General features: G+C 36.9%; 1 protein-coding gene across 1 annotated transcript; it reads right to left on the bottom strand.

Moving 5' to 3' along the window:
- Positions 1-18,964: 18,964 nt before the first annotated feature.
- LOC150081747 (zinc finger BED domain-containing protein 5-like) lies at positions 18,965-19,447 on the bottom strand. Its single transcript, XM_090380306.1, has one exon. The coding sequence runs from the start codon at positions 19,445-19,447 to the stop codon at positions 18,965-18,967; it is 483 nt and encodes a 160-aa protein (XP_090236432.1).
- Between the last annotated feature and the right edge of the window lie 6,463 nt (positions 19,448-25,910).

Here is a 25,910-nt window from a genome sequence, read left to right as displayed (position 1 = left end):
CAGAAAATATAGAAAATGCTATACATGAGCTTGACAAATTCTGTTCTAAATTCGCAGCAAACAATCTTGTAATCACGGCCGACGTGAATGCGAAATTCCTGTTCTGGCACAGTGGTTGTACGGGTGCCAGAGGCGGTTTATTCGAGGATATTATTTTGGTATACAATTTATGCATTCAAAACCTTGCAGGAAAACCTTTCACCTTTTCTACGGTAAACGGGATATCAAACATTGACCTTACTATGTAGATAAAATACATGGGTGGTACGTAAAACCGGAATTAGTTAACAGCGATCACTGTGCTATCACGCTTTGTGTTAGGGCAGAGAATACCAATGAAGACTTGCCTATGAATGACCTAAGGAGGTTCTGCATGAACAAAATGAGATGGAATAAATTCAGAGTCTATCTAGGAACGATCTTTGGTTCGCAGAACTTAATGGAAATAAACAACATCGCCGCTCTTGAGTATGTTAACAGTACCATTTATTTGTTGCAATGTCGTACTCCACCAGGAGAAAGCAGATTAAAAAACCTTCGGTCCAATGGTGTTCACCAGAGTTGACCACTTTGAAAGTTCAAGTACAGAGCGCGAGAAAGGACTACCAACGAGGGAGGGAGGGAGGGACCTGTTGGAACTAGATGTACGACAACTTAAAGATGATTATAGGTTAAAGGGAAGAAAATTTCACAAGAAGATAGCGGAGAGCAAGACTTAGTGAAATAGGTTGGTAATACGGAGCCATGGGGGCTGGTTTATAAATGAATGAGAAATAAATTACTTAGTGGGGATGTTTACAATACTGTTGTTCATAACAACCAGGAAACCATGGACTGGAAAACAACCGTAGAATCGATTGTTTAAAATCTTTTTCCCTTGGATTCTTCGGATCTGGATTCACTTGAATAGGCTGCAATTCTTCTGAAGAATGAGAGATATACTGGACCCATGGACATTGAGCTTTTCAACATGATTGTGTTAGGGGCTGCAATTTCAAAATTAAATTCGAAAAAGTGCCGAAAAACACTAACAGAAAATCAAATTAAAGTCAAATTTTCGAATTTCTTCCAAATGTACTGTATTACTTAATCTGTAAAACAAATGTTTACTGGGAGGGAACTTTCCTCCCAGAGTTTGGAAACAAGCATTATTGAAGATTCTCCATAAACTGGGTAAACCCAAAATAAATCCCAGGTCTTACAGACCCATTTCTCTTTTGGCCAACATGGGAAAACTATTTGAACGACTTTTTTCCCCTAGAATCACTAATATGCTCATGGAAAACCACCGCTGTTCGGACTGCCAGCATGGCTTTCAAAAGGAGCATTCAACAGAGGATGCAATTATCACAGTGTTAAATTATATTTCTGACTCACCAAGCAAGTACGTATTGATGGTTTGCATGGATTTTGAGGGCGCTTTCGACTCTTTTTGGTGGGAGTGTGCCCTCAGATCCCGCAGGATGGCCCACTGTAATAACTACATTTATCAAGTATTGCGATCATATTTCATGGACAGAGCAATAAAGTTTCAAGCCAAACATCTCCCATAGAGTACTCTGATGCCCTCAGGGTTCTAGGGCCTCTCCTCTGAAACGCGGTTCTGGACCAGTGGCTGCAGAAGGAAAGTGAAAGTTACATGGAAGTGGCTTATGCCGATGACCTAGTGGTCGGAGTAATGTATTGAATTTTATCCTCAAGGGTTCCGAAGGGTCCTTGAGGATACAATTCAACCAGTTGGATGATTCACAAAACTGGGAAAAACTAAATAAGTTGAAAATGTCTGTAAATAAAACCAACTTTATAGTTTTTAAATCGTATTTTGATTATGATCGACCGCCTAAAGTATTATTGGGAGGCACAAAATTACCATATGTTTCCAACACTAAGTATTTGGGTATCATTCTGGATGATAGGCTGGATTTTCAGGGTCCACATAAATAAATTTAAGGAAAATATTAAGAAATTTACTACGGCAATTATTCGGTTTTCCCGTAAAGAGTGGGGCTTAGGTAAAAAAATGTTATATTTATATTACAAGACAATTTTCCTTCCCATTATTGCTTACGCATGTGGAGTGTGGTTTCAGGCTGTGTCTAAGGTTAAGATCAAATCAAAATTAATATCACTACAGAGATCTATGTTATTGACCATCATAAATGCCCCCAGAACAATTTCAAATAACGCCCTGCAAGTGTTGGCAGGAATTATACCTCTGGACCTCTACATACAATATCGAGGAATGACTTACAAATTAAAAAAGGGGATTTCAGTGAGTTGTTGGGATATTGTCTCTGATCCGGCTAACAACTTTAAACAGGAAAAAAACAGGATTTGTAATTTATTTATGGAGGAATCGCAGAGAAGATGGGACGCAAGTGTATTTGGGGAAGTTACTAAAAAATTTATTTCGCGGGTTGAATTTGCAGCTAAAGGAACAGTGTTTAATTGGTTTTACCCTACAATGTTTACTTCATCATTGTTATCAGGACATGGTTCCTTTAGATCCAAGTTATAAGAGAGAAGGCTGGAGCCAGATCCTTTGTGCCCTTGCTGACAGGACGGAACATGGTTGCATGTGCTGTTACATTGCATACAATGCAACAATATTGCAGCTACCTTGCTATACAACGTACCCAATCTAGATGAAAACAATTTACACCTTTTGGTTGACGATCTCGAAAGCTTTGGGGTTCTCCAGAACTTCTCCTTCTTGGTGTTTACCAGAAGGAGGGAACTTAGAGCAGCTTTTTTAAGAAACGAGTTAGTTTTATGTGTATAATCTATTTGATATGTTAGAAAATTGATATACAATATTCACATTTATTTACATCAGTGGTGGTAGCAAAATGCTGGTTATTGCTGCGTTAATCATATTCTCAGCACAAGACAGTATAAATAGAAGAAATTTGTAATTGGATCAATTTAGGGCGTCAATTTGGTAATTGATTTTCCTTTACCTTAGGATATGTGGTCTTCAGCTCTTGAATGATATTTATATATATGAATAAATGTTCATTTTTTGAATCATGTAGTCTCCTGCTGGTTGATTTTGAGGACCTGGAAATCTAAAAATTAACTTTTTCAGAAGTAGTTTACATGTTTGTCTGGACTGTTGAGGTGAACATGGATAGGCGCCTCATTGCTTCAGCTAGTACAGTGGAAATCATACCTCTTATAGCTTTTCATGATAAAAAATATGCATATATGTTTAAATAATTAGTATGAAATTTTAAGGGTTAGGCCACTTTTGGGTCTGCAGTTAATAGTCAGTAACTTCACTTCCAAGCTTCTGTGATCTCAAACTTTTGACCGGTATAATCTATTTGATATTTTAGAAAATTGATATACAATAGTCACATTTATTTACTTCAGTGTATTTAATTTTTTGGATTTTTCTGCCTCTCTCTGGCAATTAGTTCCAGAGTTATGGATTTTCAAAATTTTACATTTTTTGAAAGTCTTGGGAAAATTTGTATTTCCTAGAATAACTTGACCAAGTTGTGATTGTTATCTGGCAGAACATTTTAATAGATTATGTTCAATTGTTCCTCTTTCTATTGTGGATGAATATTTCAAGTTCAATTTCAAAGCCTTGCATGGCAAGCGTGCTCGGGAGTATCACGGATCAGGAAAATGGATATAACATTTAATTGCCACTGAGGATGAAAATTTCAATCTTGAATTTTATATGGCATTTTGTGCTCCAGAAGATCTTTGGACTTTGGAAATGTGGTTGTTTATGACAAATCGGATCTTAAGTGTGTTCTACACAGTGTGGCATTGACTATTGGAAAACTTCCATGTTCAAGTTTCAGTGCTTAACAACTGGAAGAAACCAGCGTTCAGACAGAACGAGTATAGCTTGAGTGAAAAATTATTTGGCGATAATGAAGATTGTGAAGACTTCCAGAAAATGACTGTCGGACTATTTAGGCTGCAATGGGAAGTGGTCTCATTGTGACTGCTGCTCGCAGTGACAGGAGCTATTTGAAGGGCAAGACAAATGCCAACAGTTAAACTGACAAACTCAAAATGAGTTTTGCGCAAAAGCACCTTTTTTATGTTTTGTTGTTGGTTCTTACGTACTTATTAATTTTTTTTTGTCTCGAATATGCTGAGAATATTTTGGTTTTTAACTAAAATTAACTTTAAATAATTTAACGGTCTTAATTTAGCTATACTGTTTTCTCAGAAGTAATGAGCTTTTGTACAGTGATTTTGCCACTAGTTAGTTTTTTATTTATTTTTTAGTCATTATTATTATTTGTTTATTTTATTTTGTTTTTTGTTATTATTATTTTTTATGATTATTTATTTTTTTAAAATTATTTTTATTTTTATTTTATTTTATTTATTTAATTTTTTTCGCTAGCTCCCAGGTATGGGCAACCTGGGAGCAGGATTGCTGGCACCCGCCGGTATTGCACTACATCTGGCGGGTGCGGGATTTTAGTGCGCTGAGAACTGACAGTGAATAATGGACCCGGACCTGGCTCCTCGAGCTTGGGATAGGCATTTGGCGGCGGCTGCCCAGATGTTCGCTGCTCGCTAGTTCGAAGAGGCCTGACACACTTTTTTCAGGCCGTTTCACAGAGGTTTTGGCTGTCACAGGTGTTCAAGGTGTAAATGGGCATTTGCCTAGGTGCCACCCTGACTCAAGAACGTAAAAAAAAAAAAAACTCGAACAGGTGGACTATAAAATTGAAACCTATATCATGGAAAAATTTAATTCAGGCATTAAGAAGAACTGATCTGGTGAGAACATCACAGGTTATGAGTCTAAATCAAGAAAACTTAATTTTAGTCTTTAATTATAATTTAGTCTTTAATTTTAATTTTAGTCTTTAATTATAATTTAGTCTTTAATTTTAATTTTAGTCTTTAATTATAATTTAGTCTTTAATTTTAGTCTTAACTTAATTTTAGAAAACTTAGTCAAGAAAACTTAATTTTGTACTAAATAAACAAAAAAAAAAAAAAAAAAAAAATCAGGTGCGGCCTTTTTTTCCTTTTTAACCAAATATTTTAGATGTACCTCATCTCCAACCAAACTGCACAGAAGTGGTGGATCTCCCCAACTTTTACGAAACTTGCCAGACCCTAAACGCCATTTTTCCAAATGTAAAAAGATTTGCAAGGAAGCAGACGTATTTAGTTTCAATTCCCATGTCCCAAATCTTCTGCGTTTTCGAATCTTCCACATATTTTGGCTCTATAATTAAAAATATAGTGAACACTATTTCCTGCACGTGGGATGATCGAATTGCAGTAAATTACCTGCGCCAGACTGAACTGTCTTATTTTCAAAAACACAAATTCTCTTCCAAACTTCATGAGCAAAGCCAGAGTAGTAAAATAAATGGCACCCTCTTTCTATTTCAGTATAAAATTCGCATTCGCAAAATTTATACGCAACGTCGTTCACTGGTATTTTCCGTAACCCACTCCATGAAAAGTCAATACGCGATGGCTAGTTTCTGCTAATTTTTAGATTTTTTAAAAATAATTTTGCATTATGATTTCATAAATTTGGCTTTTCTGGATTTTCTAAGTGTCCAGTAGAAACGTTTTAAGTCACCCTTAAAGGGATCTATATCTTTTTCCCTTAACTGTGTGCACTTATCTAGAATTTGTTTATAATATATAGGAACTGTTTCAGCTTTTGGACCATGATAATTTCCGCCTTTAATTAGGATTGTATTAAACTCCATAAAATACTTTAACAGCACCGCTACTAAATGAATAGTCATGGCTAATCGTATTAGTCATGTCCAGCGCTCTCTTACAGTTTCACCTCAATTTAATTTTTAGAATATTTATTTCCCCATCTTCCCATGGTAAAAATAAAAAATACTGTGCTATCTCTTGCCGTTCCCTACCCATAAAAACTGAAATATTTGAAAATAAAATCGTCGCCTTGTCCTAGCTGTGATTCCCGTTAGAAACACTGTATATAAAATTATAGGAAGAATTATGGTCCTAACAATAATGTATTCATTATCAAAAGAAAATTGTCCCACTTCCCATTCTTTTAAACGTTCCAATATTTTAGTAGTCAGCCCTCCTACAGGTAGCATGGGACTCTTTCTAAACAGAACTCCTAATATTTGAATCGATTTGTCTGATTCTAATTCTTGTTGTGCTAAGGGCCAGTGTACTCAATCCTCAAACAATTTTACCCTAGTTTTATCTACATTTATATTTAACCCCGACGTCTTACAAATGAAAAAGTAGTGATATAAATTCCTTCATCGCATAACTCATACGGAGAGTAGCGATAACATCATCCACACACACTATACATTTACACTGCTCGGTCGGCTTTGACAACGGTATCCCTGAATGGCCTCAGTTTTGTCTATTCTTCCCAGTAGTGTTTCCAACGTGAACGTAAATAGCAAAGGACTAAGCGGACATCCTTTCTTTACTCCCCTATCAATTTTGATGTTTTGCGAAATTTCCCCATTTATCAAAAGTAATGTACTAATTGTGTATATAAATTTCTCAGGACTGTAAACAACTTATATCATATGTTCGTTGCCTTGTTACGGAGAAAAGGTGGTCGTGGTCGATTCTATCAAAAGGCTTTTCGAAGTCAATTGTTACTAACGCCAAATATAATCTTTTCGTTTCTGATATTGTAACATATCCTTTAGTAGCCAAAGGTTATATTTCATCCCCCTTTCCCGTATACCATAGCATTTTCTACTACTGACTACCTGGATTACATTGCGCTTTAATGCTCAACCAAGAGTATAGAAATTGCTTAATTATCGGTACTCGCCTAAATTATCCGCGTTTTTCACATTGGAGTTATAGAAGTATGAAAAGCGAAGACTCTAAAAATATAATTAATAAAAAAATAGAAGATAATACATAATAATTTAAACTACATTTAATTTAAGCTCAGAGGAAGAAGAAGTACACCGTCCATTCCTCCGGTTATCATCTATAAAATCAATATGTAAGCGAACTTAAATTTTAAAAGCTGTAACGCAAAAACATAAAAAAACCAAGAGTATAAACGGTAGACTTATTTTCCAAACGGTAGTCTAAACGAGAGGGAGAGAGAGAGAGAGAGAGAGAGAGAGAGAGAAAGAGTGTGTAAAATATTTATCTCAGAAACCCATTGATAATCTGGGCAGGATTTATCAATAGTGGGATGCTCAGCAATAATGTTCTTCCTCCAACAGTTGATGCCTCTGCTCACCTTCATCCTCAAAGGGCAAGCCAAATAACAACAGCCTTTCACAGAACAGTGTCCACAGAAGTGATCATTTCTGCAATATTTAGACACATGCTCAAATGCCATAGATTTGTAACACTGTGACTAATACAATATCGCTGAAGATAATGAATAGCGCTATACAGAGGCCACATTTTCAGTTATGCAACACCTACACGTTTACAAGGAGAGTGTAACAAGATTTTCTTTAGTCGGTGGGCATGAAACACTCGAGGGAAACACAAATGACTAGGGTAGTGCCTTCAATTGTGCAATTGTGCAGAGAAATAGATTGGGCCAGTAAATTAGTGTCTTAAAATGGGGCATTTTAGTTTCCCAGATATTGACTGGAATTTGAGGTTGGTCACTCACACACTAGCAAGGCTTTTGTGGATTTATTGGATGATTGTCTTCTACAGCAGCATGTTCTGGAGGCAACTAGAGGGAGTAATACACTTGATCTGATTATCAGTAATGATTCTTCATGCATCAAGAATCTGCAGATAAAGGAACCACTAGGTGGCAGTGATCACAGTGTGCTGAAGTGGGATTTAATCAGAGGTAACTACCATCAAGGGTAAAGGGAAGGGTTTTTGCTTTCGTAAAGGTGACTACAGTAGTCTGAGAAAGTATTTAAATTCTGAACGACGGAACCAACTGATCATGTCACCAACAGAAAATTCAAAATGAGAAGCATTAAAAGAATTAATCTTGGAAGCTACTAGGCTTTTCATACCACCAAAGAAATATTGTTCAAGATTTAGGCCTAAAACATGGATGTGAGATGAAGTAATGAGACATATGGCAGAGAAGAAAATTGCATGGGATACATATAAATTAACATGTGACACAGAAGCCTATGATAGAAATAAGCTGTTCTATAACCAAGTTACAAAGGAGGTTAGGCAGGCGAAGGCATACTACGAGAAATGTTTGGCAAAGGATGCAAAGAAAAACAGCAAAGAATTCATTAGTCATGAAAACTCTAGAATGAAGGGGATGAATCGGAATGGTCCACTTGATATCGATGGTTCAACTGTTGAAGATCCAGCTAACAAACTAAATGAATATTTTGCATCGACATTCACACATGAGGAGTTATTCAGGGAGGGGAATGCCAGAGGTGTATTCAACTCTGGCAGTAAGCTAGATAATCATGTAATAAATGAGAGTAAAGTGGAGGAGAAATTGTTGAAGTTACACACAAGAAAGGCACCTGGGGCGTGTGCAATCTATCCAGTTATATTAAAGGAGGTGGCAAAGGAAGTAAGCAAACCCTTAGCCATAATTATGTGAGCTTCCCTGGATTCAGGGGAGGTACACATGGACTGGAGATATGCAAATGTGACCCCAATCCACAAAGAAGGATCACAGGGAGACATTGGTAATTACAGACCTGTTAGTTTAACTTCTGTTCCAGGGCAATTAATGGAGGCACTGGTTAAAGAAGCATTGCAGGATCATCTAGACAAGACTTCAGTTATAGCTCGGACAGAGCATGGGTTTGTTAAGGGGAAGTCCTGTCTGACTAATTTGATTGCATTCTATGATGTAGTCACAAAGGAACTGGATGCAAAGTATAGCTTTGATATCATATATTTGGATCTTAGAAAAGCCGTTGATACTGTTGCACATGGAAGACTGCTGCGCAAATTGGAGTAGTGTAGCATTGGAGTCAAATTGCTGCTATGGATAAAGGGATGGTTGAGTGGGAGAAGACAGCATGGTAATCAATGGACACTGCTATTCGTGGACTAATGTTATTAGTGGAGTCCCTCAGGGTTCAATGTTGGGTCCATTGTTGTTTTCTGAATTTATAGATGATATTGATGATGGTATATCAGGTTAATGTCCAAGTTTGCAATGATATGAAGGTTGGCAGGGTTGTTAATGACACTAATGACAGTACACTACTGCAACAGGATCTAAAAAAGTTAAGCAGATGGGCTGAGAGGTGGCAAATGAAGTTTAACATTGACAAATGTCAAATACTGCATATGGGAAGCAGTAATCCCAGAGTAATGTATCAGCTCTCTGGTACCTCACTGATAGTGGTAGAGAATGAAAAGGACCTGGGGGTACTTGTGCAGGCAGATATGAAGTTTTCTGACAGAGCAGACGGTCTGCAATAGTAGCTCATGGTGTTTTGTCAATGACATACAGGAATTTTTCTAGAAGGATGTTCCACGGGCTTTTTCTGTTATAGTGTGTGCTTACCCATGTGCTGCTGGTTCAATCTTGCCATCAATCGAAGCTCCCTGTGAATTATACAACTGCCGGTAAGAACGCACACTAATATGTGTATCCAGAAAACCTGGGTTTCATATGGTCATCCATTAGTTTCGATTAGGACAAAAATTTTGTACCACCAAGACTCATTCAGATTGACACTGAGAGCAAGCTCGCAGCATCGAAGATTGCGTTGTGATTTCACTCAAAAACCTTTCTTTGTAATTGGATCTTTGACAGCCACTTAACTATGGTTCATAATCAATGATCTACTCAGTGAGTTACGTATAGCAGAGAAATGTCACTAGGCAAAATGATCAACAAAACAAGGTTTATTACATGTATTAATAATACAAATAGTTACAAAAGAACCGGTCCAAGTTTAAAATAAATTTTTCTGTTTATACTCTGGCACGACAACCAAGTCAGTAGAGTTTACAATAAATCGTCAATACAAATATTTATCGTATTTAGTAGTCACAGTCTTGAACTCCAGTCCACTCAAGCAACACATGCTATACACTCTCACTCCTAACCACTGGGCTACATCAGGCCACAAAATAATTGGCAATTGATTGCTTAAAAAATTAATTGAATAGCGGGTATAATCTTGCTGCTACTACTGGTATTACAATTTTACAGTGTTCTTTGTGTTGGCACTTCCACCATTACTCTCACGAGTATTCACAATGGATGGAGTCAGTCATACCATACGACTGTTCTACTGCTAGAATAAGGTTATATGTCAACTTAACAGTTATAATTAGTATTTTTGACAACTAGGTCATTAAGTCTCATTACCTGTTAAATTTTAATTACTAAATGTAGATAAACAATTGAATTGTCAGAATGTGTCTATGAGAAGAGAGTTCAGTGGGTACAGATAAAATAAAGGTGGGAGAGTAGGATTAACTTTGAGTAGTCGGGTTTGGTTTGTTCTAAAAAAGTGCTAGTCAACTTACCCACAAATTTTCGTTCTTCTTCAGCACTTCTGGAGTCTATTCTTTGCTCCATAAGTATGGTTTTGGGGATATCTGCTCAATTGACAAGCTCTGTAATCTTCCTTGGTTTTCTTTATCTGGCACTCTTCAAGGCACTGCTGACTACACTTGGCTCTAGAAAATCTCTTCAAACTCTTGAATCTAATCAGTGACTTCCAAATCTCATCTCATCTCTCTGAATGCTCCAAAATCTACCCAAAGAAGCCATTACAACTCCAAACCTTCAAAATCTACCCAAAGACTCTCCTACAATTCCGAATCCTCCGAAATCTACCCAAAGACTACTTGTTCCTTCCTAAGTTTCCCATCACCTGTTCTGATTTCATGGGTTAATCATGTGGGACAAAGAATTACACTTGGGGACTGCCAACTTTTGGGGTTTGACACTACTAAAAATGATATGTTGTATGTAGAAGGGAAATCTCATATTTGTGTATGTCAGTTTCTTTTGTTTTACAATTGCAGTCATCGAACATAAATCGATACACTTTTATGTATGGAATTGTGAAACAACAATTGGTGTGTTTATTGGATTCGATTGCGTAAGAAATCATATCACTTGTTCTGCTTAATCACCTTCTTCTGACAAAAGTCGTATTCTCCCCTCATTGTTCTTGGAGCTATTATGTGTTCGCTGCCAGCCTACTACCGGGAGAAGGACCTGACATCACTAATTCCCTGGACACTTAACGGAGGTATAATATTTCAATGACAGCATCCCCTGGGCGGTGTTGGTTGCACATGCAAAAACAAAAGTGAAATGCAACTAATTCTGATGGAGTGATGCTACTGTAGTTACACAACGTGCGTAAAACGTATAGGGCATTTTGAGGTTGAACAGACAAACTGGTCTCACACAGACCTTAAAAAAACAATCACAGACAAGAAAGTATATTTTATCATAAGTAAAGAGGTGCAATGTCCTGTTTATCACATTTCCAATGTTTATAGTATAGCAATATATATATATATTTTTCAATGGATTAACACATGTTTTGGTAACCATTTCACTGAATATTCCCTTGGCTGGTAACGTCGAGACTGGAAATTTGAAGCACTGGAATAGTGATGAGACTGACCATTGTTGGTCCGGGTCAATACTGGAACTTTCTTCTCAAAGAATTCTCTGGGGGCATCCCCTTTGTTGTACCTTTGACTTGACACAGCAGTATTACGTGACATAGAATAATCAAAGAATCAATATCCATTCTTGTTTTAACATAATCAGTATAACCTATCACTAAACATAGTTTTCGTTGTGACTGTTAACATCTGAGACAACACAAGTATAGAAAAGATGTACAATGCATATGCCATCCTCTTATGGTGAATGTATTTATATATGTATCTAGTAAACAGTAAAGATAGTTTTTACAACACATGACCAGTCCGTTTTTTTTAAAGGAAAACTTAGCAAGCAACAAACTCAAAGTGGTTAAATAATATAAATGCTCAAATATATAACTGCAAATTGTGCATACTATTTGCAAGAAGATAAAACCACTGAATATAAGGAATACATATGAGTAAATATGATTGCAAGTTTCTACATATGACCTAACTTGCAATGTTCTAAAAATACAAACTCAACTGTAAAAATTTCGGCAGTTGTATTAACTGACCAATAAGATAGTTTTTAACTGTTCCAGATCTTCTGGAGGTGTTATCAAACATCTTATGAGGTATCTCATTATGTCCGGATAGGGTGGGGAGGGGACAGTTTGCTGTCCCCTCCCCACCCTGCCACCCTATTTCTTCCCTCTGGTGGGGCATCGGTATGCTCCTGCTGTTAACTGGAGTTGCTTTCCCTTTCGGCTCCATATTTCTGTCTATCTCCCCAGAGTCTTCAGCCTTCAGAAATGTGAACACGCCCCACACAATCTAAAATCACCAATCGAATTTAATTTTGCCCAACATTCTGGACTTCTAGTGCTTCCCGTGACGCGTACATGATTTTTTAAATTTTTATATTTTTTTATAGGTCCTAGCCACTGAAATCTCAGGAAATTAAGTGGCAGGAGCTGCTAGAGTTAATCTTAGTCTACTGGTGTTTCCTGTTCTGCCTCCACGGGGTGAAAGTGGGGCAATGTTGGGTCTCAGTAGGGGTCCAGTGGCTAAATGATCAGATGAACAACAGTACATGACACTACACATGTACAATATCCATACACTTTTGAATCTCTGGCATTTCCAGTAAACTGGCACACCAATCACAATGCAACTAACTCAGAGATGGGGAAACCCCTGGTGCTGCTTGACGCTAAACACACTTTACACTTTACCTCCAGATAGGGAGAGTTCTTGACTTCACCAGTCCTTTGAGTTCAAGCCACTGTGTACACTTGTCGGCTACGAAGACAGCACAACATTCCTTTTAGTGATTCCATGGACATTCATGGGGATAGACCTTCACAGCGGGCATGAATGTCATGTTGGGGCAAGAGAAAGATTCAATGTTCACTACACTTCTGAATGGGACAACTGCTTCCACACATCGTACATTACTTTTTCCCTTGGTCAGGATCATGTTGTATGGTTCTGTGGTCCGGCTAAACCATGCTTCGAAGCATGGTGAGGAGAGTGCACCAGACATTGGGAGAAAGACAACAAACGGACTGTCCCAAGTGTGACAGGCAACTTCTTCTATGGAGAGTGTACCTTCGACACTGTTGGAAAAGGCAAAATCAACAAACACCCAATTGTTGACAGGTACAGGACTCGGCTGATGGAGTGTTGTGAAGACAGCATCTGCAGGTAACCAGTCCAGGTTGGCTGACAGGGGCACTGAGTTTTTCCCAGGTCAGTGAGGCAATTTGCAGTTCCCCTTTCCAGTTTAGGAAGTCTCGTCTGCCCTCACTCGATGTGCCACAAGAAAATTGTATGTCTTGAAAGCTCTCCATTTTGACTTCACGTTCCAGGGACTGGGCTTGCCTCATTCCAAATTTATTTGGAAAAAAAACCACACAAGCCCCGCATGAAAGATTAACAAGAATCCCATCAAAAGGAATTGGCAACCATTTTCTTAACTTGAAATTAAGCTCTGATTTTCTCAATCAGCACACTGTTTTAATTATCAGCTGTCTGGATTTTCGAAGGGATGAGCACGAGTGCGATACTTCAGCAATTTGGTTTCGGTTTTCTTTTCATTACAGTTGACATTAACTATATATGTATACTGTCTAAACACTCTTTACATTGATGCAATATCACTCACTCCTCTAATTTCATACATGATAAAGTTGCAATTAGTGGATAAAGTTCTTTTCGAAAAAAAAATTATTTATGGAACTAGAATTCTGACTTGTATTGTTTCAAAACCTTAACTCAGGATAAGGCTGAGTTTTCTTTTCAAAATAGCACAAGAAAAGATCCTCTTATCTTCTTGAAATATGGGTGTTACTATTTATTTCACTCTACTCTTCTCTTCGGAGCAACGACAAAACAAGCAGTGACTGGGTGGAACTAGCCATCCTCAGGCTCCTTATTTCATCCAATCTTCAAAAGAAAAAGCCTAAATATATATATTTTTTCCTCACTTAGGATCCTTTCTCTTGAACTTAAATTTTAGCTATGCAATGAGAGAGAGACAGAGAGAGAGAGAGAGAGAGAACAAAAATAAACTAGGGGGTGCACCCATGAGGCCCTAGCCTCATCTGCATCCTTTCTCTCTACATTGGCCTATATAATTGAAACATGTTTTGTGGGAGGAGGGTAATAGTATAGGTTCCATAAAAATATTTTCTCAATGGTCATATTTGAATAGGAGTTCAAGTACTTATCCTCCTTTGCTCTTTTTATTTATTTTTTTTGACTCCTGAAAATAACTGTTGCTTTTATTTGAAATTCAGATTCTCTTTCCCATGTTTTTACCTTCATTATTTAATTCTCTGTGCTCATTGCAACATCCATAACAAAAGTGCTGAAATACACATTGATAGAGTCTGATGGAAACTATCTTTTCTTTTCCCCTTAGAAGTATAAATATTCATGGGCCCAATCCTCTAATTAATCATAAGCTTCATTTTTTTTTCAATCTCTGCACACATCTCTGATAATACTTGCCAAATCAAAGCCTTTGTCATTACTTGGTGCATCCAACCTCGCGGCAAATGGACCTCCCAGCATCCACTTAATAGTCCTATCCACCCTACTGTACTTCCTTGTTCTTCATTATTCTGATCTGGAGGTTCACTCCTCTGAACCTCCATTCCTATGGTTGGATAATTTTGTTCTGCCTCCTCTCTTCTAACTGGAACCGACTCAGGGACTAACACTTCATTTTGTGATGGAGGGGTACTAGACACCACAGGAGGGGGGTGTGAGTTGCATGGCTATGACTACGCAAATTATAGCCATGTGTCTGTGCTGGCCTACAGGTGGATTCAGCTGACTCCTCAGATCGTTTTATCACTGAGGGCCTAATCCGACTCTCATTTTGAGACATCATCAAAGGTTCTGGAATAGATGCAGTTATAACTGGTTGAAAATACATGGGTCAGGGGTCTATTGGTGAAATGAAAGCACATTCTTCCACAATGGGTTCATCAAAGATCCACGTCTCTTTAGGCACTGACTGTGTACACAATTGATCTTGTAAGTCACTATCTTCTGAGCCTTCAGACTCAGAAGATAGTGACTTACAAGACCTATCATGTACTTATTTATCTTACAAGATCAATCAATTGATAAAAGTTGTTCGATCAACAACTTTCATCAATCGGTCTACATGCACTATCTGCCTGTCTCTTGTGTTATACAAGTTCTGTATTTCATAGTTTACTGGCGAACACTGACTGATTACACAGTAGGGACCTGAACTAAGACAACCTAGCTTCTTGGTGGTACAGACTTTCACGTTAGGAGTAAAAAGATAAATGAGATTTCCTACATGGATATCCTTATCTACAGCTACTGCTGCTTTTCATTGTTCTTGTTTCTGCACTGCCCTTTCTAAATGCTCGGAGATGATATCATCAGTTCTCCTAAGTTGTGCACACATCTATTCAGAATAATTCTCCAATGTTGCATAAGTCTGTCTCTGCTTAGAATGCCATAGGTCTGAAGGCAACACCAAATCTCTGCCATATATTAAAAAGTTGAGGGATTCCTGTGTCATGCTGTGCATGGTACACAGTGACTGCTAGTGGAACCATCACATCGCAATCTGATTGGGCATCATTCACCACATGTGACAAAATATTTGCCAAAGTACTGTTTAAACGTTCAACTTTTGCATTACACTGAGGATGAAAAGATGATGAGTGAAGTTGGTGGATGCTCAGCTTCTCACACACTTGCCGTAGCAATGAAGACATAAAATTCGTATCCTGATTCATTAATATGTACTTGGGAATTCCATGTCTTGTTATCACATTATTGATAAAGGCTATGGCAACTTCATCCGCTTTCTGAGTCTGGAGTGGAATAACTTTGGCATAGCATGTAATATCCACTGCTAACAACAGGTATTTTTTTCCTCTAAGTGACATTGGGAGAGGTATTAATATGTCCAGGGAGACTCTTACCCAAGGCGAGTTCTCAACTGGGACTCTCATCAGGGCTGCTTTAGCTTTTGGGTTGTGGCCTTTATGTTCCATGCATGATGTACATCAGTGTTTCTCAATCTTTTTACTCTCGTGGCACATTTTCCAAAGAAGAAAAATTTTGCGGCACACCTACGTAGTCATATAAGAAGAAATTTCTAAATAAAATAAATAGAACAAAAAATAATATTAACAATTTGTTTTATTTATACTTATACAGTCTGTCCTCATATAGCACGATAGTTGTGTTCCTAGAAACCCTCGTGCAATGCAAAATCGTGCAATATAAACAACAGGCCCTATGGGTAAAGTGGGGTTAGGTGCTGACCACCCAAGATTGAACACACATTTGGAACCAAAACATTACCAAACACAATAAATAATCGGGTAATTTTAATCGTTATAAAATACTTATGTATTTTATAACGATTAAAATACGTAAAAAAAAAAAATATTATATTTTTTTATTTTTATTATAATATAATAAATGATAAAAATATTTATTTTTTATTATTTATTTAAATAATAAAAATTTATTAATAAAATAGTAAAAAATTATATTAAATAAAATAGTCGTAATAAAATACTTATGTACTTTATTACGACTATTACGTAATAAAATATTGCTAATGCTTTTGCTTCTATCGTAAGCAAACTTGTTTTTTGTTTGATTTTCTATCCAAACAGATGACAGCCGTTCCATCTCTTCCAATTCTTTGTGTCTTAATCTAATGGATTTTAATTACACTTTGTGTTGTTCCTGCTATGAAAGTTGTTTTTATTTTCTCTGCATTCTTTCTAATTCTCGGCATTGCCTCATTTCGGTCTGTAGCACGTGCAATATCACATGGTCTTTCATTTTGCTCAAAGCGATTCACAATTTCATATTTTTTCTCTATCGACAGAGGCGGACTGGCCATAAGCCTTACCCGGGAAATCCCGGTGGGCAGAGGCTGGTGTGATTTTGGCTATAAACCACAATATGAGGCCACTATAAATTTTCCCGGGTAAGTATTTTTGAGCCAGTCCGCTTCTGTTTATCGATATTGCTTTTTTTTCTCTCTGAATCTGCAGTGTCTTTGCCAGGATGCTTCCTTTTCACACCTTTTAAGTATTTTACTGATTTTTAGGGAATAAAGCACAATTACAAAACAAGAAGGCATGCTTGATACACATAAACAAAGCTGCGCCGGTGTAGCAACTGAATAAACAACACCGTAAAGGCCGAGATACACTATTAACACTTCACATTTTACTAAAGCACATTTCTGGGGGTTACTACCATAAAACAATTTCCAGTTGCGTTTCTGCTAGTGGAATCTGTTATAAACTGGTAGTAAACGCCATCTAATTGGATTTGCGATTATATCGATAGCTGGAATTGTGTTGGTTTTTATGTTATTATGGTGAAATGTGTTTCCCCTTCACTGATATAAAAAACATAAATGCATTTTCAGAATCTTCTCTTCATTCCTATCATGTTGCATTCGACTGCCCTTTCTTGTAAACACAAAGGCGAATCATGCATAAGCGAATTCAGTCATGTTATATAAGATATCGTTCCCCTATTTATAAATCGTGTATGATCGAATTCATGTAATGTAAACACATGTTATACGAGGACCAACTGTATCTGTGTTATGCAAACAATTCTTACAACCAAAATAAAATATAAAAATAATTAAATAAATAATTACAAAAAGAAAATATGTATACCTTCAGCAAAGCTTTATATTATTCAAATCTTTGATAGAGATCAAATTAATTTTTATTTAAAAAAATTATAGTCAATGTGACATATGTGATTGACGATGTTTTGTTATTTCTGCTATATCAGGTCTTATTTCAGATAGAGCAACTCGCAGGTCATCTTCGACATTTTCCAGTCTTGATCGTTTTTTATTTTTCATGGTAGTGAGAGTTGAAAATCCTAACTCATATAAATACGACGTAGAAAATTGGAGTAAAATATTTATTGCTCTTTTAGATAACTTTGGATATTCATCTCTGACTGAAATCCAAAAGTATCCAAATGAAATTCCGAATGTTTGATTTTTAATGTTCGATCGGATGAAAGGGAAATCAGTTCTTCCTCTTCTTCAAGACAAAGATTCCAGTTTGATGTATCATTAATAAAAGGATTTCGAATCCAGTCATATTTTTCCGATTTAATAGATGGAAAATATGTTTTCATTGCCTTTTGAAGCAAATCCAAATGGTTTTTACCATTGGTGCAAGAAAATTTCTCATCTGTTCAGGAATCTTAGGAAACATAGCTAAATTATTTTCATCAAGTTTATTCATCCACAAGCATAATTTTTTATCAAAAGCAATTAACTTATCTGTTGATGTTAAGATATTTTCGTTTCGCCCTTGTAAACTAGTATTTAAAATATTAAGTTGTGGAAATATATGTTCTGTGTAAGCCAGTTTTGCACATCACAATACATTGTTAAAACAATCATAAAATTTTTGTATTTTCATACGATTCTTTTGTTTTCCTGCGGTATTTATTTCATTTTTAAAAAATGCACAAAGTTCTGCTTGCAATTCTAAAACTTTTCCTCTAGAAAGCCAACGAATATCATTATGTAGTAATAAACAATTGTAGTTAGATTCCATGCTGTCACTTAATTCTTTGAAAATTCGTGATTTTAAAGGTCTGCTTTTAATATAGTTAATTTTTATTACGTCATCTAGTACAATGCTTAATTCTGTCGGGAGATTTTTGCCTACTAAAGATTCTCGATGAATAATGCAATGTGTAGAAATAAGATTTTAATTTTTTTGTTTTGCAAACACCAAAAAACCTTTTTCAGGTCCGATCATTGATGCAGCACCATATGCACAAATGCCTGTACAAAAATTCCATGATAACTTTGTATTTTCGAAAAAGTTATCTACACAATTAAATATTTCCCTTCCTGGCAATTCTTGACATAATTAATATTCATAATTCATAATTAAATCTTGTTCATAATTAAATCTCCGTTAATGAATCGAACAAATCCCATTAATTGTGCTTTCCCGCTGATATCTGTTGACTCATCTATTTGCAGAGCAAAAATTTGACCATCAAGTTTTTGTTGAACCTTTTCTACTATATTTTCCAACATATGGATTATTCTTCGACTTATAGTATCGTTGGAAAGAGGAATTTTATTTATTTCAGCTTCTGCATCTTTGTCGAACATACATTTCACCATTATATGACAAGCAGGACCGGTCAACGTTTCTCCAATCGAAGGAGGTTTCCCTTTTTGTGCAATAAGTTGCGCTACTTCATAGGAGGCAATTTGTGCTTTGTCAGACACTTTTATTGTGTTTTCCAATTTTTGTATTTGTTTGGCACTATTTGTCATTAATCGTTCAAAATACCTTTCGTCTTTAGACATCAAATTTTGATGAACTTTTTCCATATGGCGCTTTAGCTTTCTAGGAACCATTGCACTGTTTGCTTTTTTATGTCCACATACAACACATAAAGGTAAGGGGAAATTTATGTCCCCTGTCCAAGTAAAACCAAAATTTAAGTAATCTTCATTATATTTTCTTGTACTAACTTTCGATCTTTTTGGCTGAGATTCATCGGTGCTGGTATTGTTCATATTATCACTATTTTCAATGGATATAGTTGTATCTGCTATAGAACTACTGTTGCCGATATCAATAGTTTTGTTTTTATTTAAAAATTTTCGTATATCCGTTTTCAGTTTTTTCTAATAAACAAAAAACGGTTTTGTAGAATTTTAAATTTTTATATGCATTTAAATTACCTTAAGAAATCGCCTAACCCTAAATTATTTACTTTACAACACAAACACAGTTTAATATGACAATATTAAAAACACGATATATATAAACACATAATACACCGCATGCCTACGTGTACAACTCCCAGAGAACTAGAGAGACTAGAGACGGGATCCCGTATTTTGACTTTCTGAGGTAATTCAGGGGTCAATGCACTTATACAGTATCGCGTCGGTCCAATTCACGTGGTCTGTGGGCTACAGATAATTGGTCTTTATTCAAATAGTGTTGGCGTCTGAATGCAATTTCAATTCGTCATAAAAAGATCATTCATGTACTTTATGCTTATTAATGGTATTGAACATATATTCGGACAATGATGTTAAAATAAAAACGACGCTAGTTGTTTTTTAAGATTTTGTGGTACACTTGGAAAATTTTGCGGCACACTAATGTGACGCGGCACACCCTTTGAGAAACACTGATGTACATGACTCAACATAATTTGTGACATCACTGTACATGCCTATCCAAAAGAAATCTTTTCTGATTTTTTTCTAATGTCTTCTGTAGCGCAAAAATGTCCTCCACTGAGAACATTATCATGGCATGACTCCAAAACCTCTACGTTCAATCTGGCTGGGATGACCAACTGTTCATTTGGCTCATCACATGTGGCTCCAGAGTGAGATAGAGTGTAGTGATACAGAATTCCATCCATACTGAAATAGAAAGTATCCGGTATTTTCAATGACAGTTGGAGTGTACCCTCCAACTGATCGATTAACTTCTGCAACAGAGGATCTTCTCTCTGCAGGGTTTTAATTAGACTTCGGTCAGCTGATGTGGCATTATCAGCTGATTCCTGCATTGTATCAGCTGATATGGGAACAATTAACTCAGTTATTTTTGACCTCTTCACTTTTCTGTTTTTCATCTGCCTCCAACGCAGGTCTCGAAAGGAAGTCTGCATTTGAATGTACTTTACCAGGATGGTAAATGATTTTATAATTGTATTCTTGTAACAGCATGCTCCAACATGCTAGATGAGGTGAGGGATTTTTCAGATGAAGCAGGTGACTCAACGGTTGATGATCTATTATCAGGGTGAAATGATTGGACATCAAAAATGGTCTGCACTGTGTCACTGCGAAAACAATCACCAAGGCTTCCTTTTCTGCGGTGCTATACATTATCTCTGATTTCTTTAAGAGTCTAGAAGCATAGGCAACTGGCTGTCTCGAATTTTCATCCACTTGTAGTTCTAACACACAGTAACACAATAAGATGATGCGTCCATCGTGAGGACGAACGGTTTAGTGAAATCTGGATAAACTAACAAAGGTTCAGTTGTCAAGGCAGTTTTTAGTTGATTGAAAGCCTGCTGCATGGAAGAGTCCCAAACAAAAGGTGTTTCCTTCTTTGTGAGCAGTGTGAGAGGGCGCGCAATTTCCGCAAAATCTGGAATGCACTTTCTGTAGAATCCTGCCATTCCTAGAAAAGATCGGACCTGTTCGACTGTCCTCAGAAGTCGACAGTCTCTGATTGCGGCGACATTTTCTGGGTCAGGATGAACACCATCATCGTTGACTGAGTGGCCGAGATATTTTAACTGTTCCTTCAAAAATTCACACTTTTATGGCTTCAACTTAAGGTCATATTCCCGTAGACGCTGAAAGACTTTCCTTAGCCTCCCAAGATGGGAATTGAAATCAGCTGACACGACAATTATGTCATCTAGGTACAAATATTGTCTTTTTGTAGATCTTGCAGTACTAGAGACATGGCTCACACAAAAAAGCACGGGTTATTTTTTAACCCAAATAGCATTTTTTGATATTCGTAAAAAGTTCGCCAGTGGTAAAAGCTGTTTTATGATGGTCTGCTGGGTCTACCCCAATCTGGTCAAATCCACTCTGCAAGTCTACTGAAGGGAAGTAACGCACCTGTCCGAGAAATTGTAAAATTTCTCCCATATTCAGAATTGGGAAATTGTCAGAGTTAGTTTTAGCATTTAATTTATGAAAATCGATAAAAAAGCCGGTAAGATTGAACCTTTTATCACAAGAACAATCGGTGCTGAGTATGGTGAACAACTGGATTTAATGATATTTGACTCCAAAAGTTCATTCACCTGCCATCGAACTTCATTTTTCAATAAAAATGGAACTCTATAAGCTGTTTGCTTTTCTGGTATATGGTCAGTCAATTTAATCCTGTGATTAAACACCTTTGAATTACCTAGCTGAAATGGAGTTTTCACGAAAATGTCGCGATTTTCGTATAACAAATCTGATAATTTGTGTTTTTGATCACCGGTCAGGTGATCCAAATGATAATCTTGTAAAGGGACAGGAGATGTATTTCTATCATCCCCTTTCTCATCTGCACGAGCAACTGGGTTATCATTAATACTTTCAAGATTAGCTATCTTCATTCCTTTCTGGAGGTGCAGAGGTTCGGCCATCAGATTAGCAACAAGAACTGAAACCTTCCCATCTAGACTTATTTTATCCACTGCAGATCTAACTGCCAAATCTTCCCTACTTAGGTTAGAGTTAGGCTCTGTTAATACAAGTTGTTCAGTAGCAACAGCAAAGTGATTGCAAAAAGCCATTACTACTTGCTCTGAAGACGCTGGAATCAATTGCTTACTGGTTAATTTGGCTACAGATGGTTTTGAGTTCAAAAACCTTTCCCTGACACCATCTTCTTTTAAGCGAATTTTCAATGGGACTGAGCTGATTATTCCTTTACCTAAGTCTATTATGAATGAAAATCACCTTAAAACATTTAATCCTAATATCATATCGTACTGTCCTTTAAAATTTCCTGATGCTACCAATACATTCTCCTGAAAAGTTGCGTTATCTAATTTAACATTCGCTAAAACTGCAGTGTAGATTGGAACTATATAACCTGAGACACCAGTCATGGTCAAGTCTGGAGATCTCGGATTTAACGATTTGTCATGCTTGATCTTATTAAATACATTCGTGGAAATCAGCGTCACACTAGCTCCTGTATCGATTAAGAACTTGGCCTCAATGTTCTGAACATAACCGGAAATTAATGGTAATTTCACTTCATTATATAGAATATATACTCCCTGTTGTATATTTTTACCATTAGCATTTGATTTGCTAACTTTGTTCAAGTTTTGACAAGGGGAAACAGTTCTACAATGATGATAACCCACTTTATTCTGTCTCTGTCACAAATACCTATCTCTATTTCGCTTGTAACTGGCCTGAATTACTGGTCTTGTCAAAATCGGTTTAGTGTGTCTGATCACACGCAGACTCATTTCTATATATTCCCCTTCTTTTCTTTGTATAGGAGTTCTTCCTCTGTTTTGTTCATTGTGACACATTCTGTTTGCCTTATTACCTCGATTTCCCTTAAAATTACACCCTTGTCTATTATATTAGTATGGGGAGCCCAATTTTTTGGGCTCCCCATACTAATATAATCATCACCGATGCCAAATCCTTCTCCTCACCCGTTCCCTGACTCGGGCACGGGTGAGGAGAAGGATTTGGCATCGGCCAAGAGCTGCAGGAATGGACGCGACTGATGCTACCATTTTCCCCATCTCTGCAGCAGAGATTTCGGTGCATACTTCCTTGCATAACATGGAGCAAGAGAACAACTACTAGAAAGGTCATTGCCCTTTGTTCTAATGTCACTGGCATCGCTTTGCCTGTCGGATGGTGAATACTGGATGTCGAGCATTTTGCATGGAGGGAGAAAATGATTATCACTCTGCTGCCGTCTTGTTACATTAACCGCCTCAACGTGCCCTTCTGAGCAATTATGAGTAGCAGTGTCTATTGTTAATGCATGAATGGATTGTTGTAAACCTTGAATCTGGTCTTGCAAAGGTTTTAGAATATTTTTAAAAAAGTTTTCCTGGTGACTAACGTCATCGCTGCTGTGATTTTGACTACATACGATGTTAATTGGTCTATGTTTTGTGTCTGTGAGATTGTCCGATTCCTCTTGTCTCGCGATCTTAACTGCTTGTGAGAAAGTTAAAGTGTTGTGAGAAAGAACCAATCTTCTAATTTTATTCGAAATTCCCCTGAGAAACTGAGCCAGCATCGCTTTATCAAGAATATTTAATGCTTCTGGAGAATTATTTTTCCATTTTAAAGGCCAAACAGGCTAAGTTCTGGACTCTAGCGCTATAACGTGCTACTATTTCTGTAGGCCCTTGAACAGCAGTTGAAAACTGATGCAAACATGTTAAGATTGGTGCTGTTTTCTCACACTGTGCCACGACTACATTTTTGAACATGCTATAGTTTTTTTATTTGCGTAATTCAGTCGACTGTGCAAGAAAATCTGCAGCAACAGAATGGAATTTCACCCTACAGATCACTATCAATTCTAGGTCTCGCCAAAATGCTCGTTCCCCTATGCTTTGAAAAGTTTCAAAAAATTATGGGACAAATGGGCCTTCATCCGGTTTGCCAAAGAAAACTGGTACTAGTCCAAGGTAACCCGCAACATTAGCCAAATGAGTCCTACTAGTTTGGGACAAAGACTGTGTCGGCTGGGTCCCAAAAAGTGGATCTGAATTTTCTAAACCTGTAGTCTGCGGACTGTGCTCTTCCATTTTGTATTTATTAATATCTGTGTAAGATTAATGTCCCGCGAAAATGGCATGAAGTTACCTTTCCGTCGAGCTGAAACCAAATTATAACGTTAGTACTCAGCAATTCTAAAAAAAAGTGCTTGAACATATAACAACTCGTTTTCTTTTTAATTTTGATAAATTTTCTACGTCGAAATGTTACAAGTTGCTGACTATTTTCGAAATGTGCACTTCTGAAATCGTCTGTGTTATTTGTATTGCTGAAAAATAAAAAGAGATGCCTATAACTATTCTCTGCACACATAAAATATCAGTGCTACCACTATTCTTTCTACCACCGCAGTTTAGCGGTGGTAGAAACTTTCTAGCTCTTTAGTTTCGTTACCTGTTCTGTGATTGATCCTACTGGTACTTTGCTACTCAGTCTACAGCAATCATTCCTGGGCATTCAGGAGAAATGGTTTTTCATCCCGCAATAACACGCTTCAATCCTGTTCACGATTAGCACCAGTGTTCCATAGGCTCTTTCTGTTACAGCGTCTGCACTTACTGTATTGCTGGTTCCATCTTGCTGTCAATCGAAGCTCTCTGTGAATTATACAACTGCTGGTAAGAACGCACGCTAATATGTGTGTCCAGAAAACCTGTATTTCATATGATAGTCCAGTAGTTTGGATTAGGACAAAAATCTTGTGCTCCCAAGACTCACTCAGATTGACACTGAGAGCAAGCTTGCAGCATCGAAGATTGCATTGCGATTTCACTCAAAAACCTTTCTTTGTAATTTGATCTTTGAGTGCCGCTTAACTATGGTTCATAATCAATCATCTACTCAGTGAGTTATGTGTAGCAGAGAAATGTCACTAGGAAAAATGATCAACAAAACAAGGTTTATTACATGTATTAATAATACAAATAGTTACAAAAGAACCGGTCAAAATTTAGCATAATTGGCAATTGATTGCTTGGAAACAAACTGAATAGAAGGTATAATCTTGCTGTTACTGGTATTACAATTTTACAGTGTTCTTCATGTCGGCACTTCCACCATTACTCTCATGAGTATTCACAATGGCTGGAGTCAGTCATACCATGCAACTGTTCTACTGCTAGAATAAGGTTATATGTCAAATTAACAGTTATAATTAGTATTTTTGACAACTAGGTCATTAAGTCTCATTACCTGCTAAATAAACAATTGTCAGAATGTGTCTATGAGAAGAGAGTTCAGTGGGTACAGATAAATTAAAGGTGGGGGAGTAGGACTAACTTTGAGTAGTTGGGTTTGGTTTGGTTTGTTCTAAAAAATTCTAGTCAACTTACCCACAAATTGTCATTCTTCTTCAGCACTTCTGGATTCTACTCTTCACTCTATAAGTATGGTTTTGGGAATATCTGCTCAATTGACAAGATCTGCAATCTTCCTCAGTTTTTTTATCTGACGCTCTTCAAGACTTTGCTGACTACACTCGACTCTAGAAAATCTCTTAAAACTCTTGAATCTAATCATCGACTTCCAAATCTCTTCAAACTCTTGAATCTAATAAGTGACTTCC

The sequence above is a fragment of the Mastigoproctus giganteus genome, chromosome 8 (assembly GCF_048544385.1).
Source record: "Mastigoproctus giganteus isolate SK-2022 chromosome 8, ASM4854438v1, whole genome shotgun sequence".
Classification (NCBI taxonomy): Eukaryota; Metazoa; Arthropoda; class Arachnida; order Uropygi; family Thelyphonidae; genus Mastigoproctus; species Mastigoproctus giganteus.
Note: the sequence above shows the minus strand (reverse complement) of the source record. Positions and strands in the feature narration are given on the sequence as shown.

Bases quoted from the DNA above. Each gene is read 5' to 3' on its own strand.
- LOC150081747 (XM_090380306.1), bottom strand. From the start codon at position 19,447: ATGGTTCCTAGAAAGCTAAAGCGCCATATGGAAAAAGTTCATCAAAAT.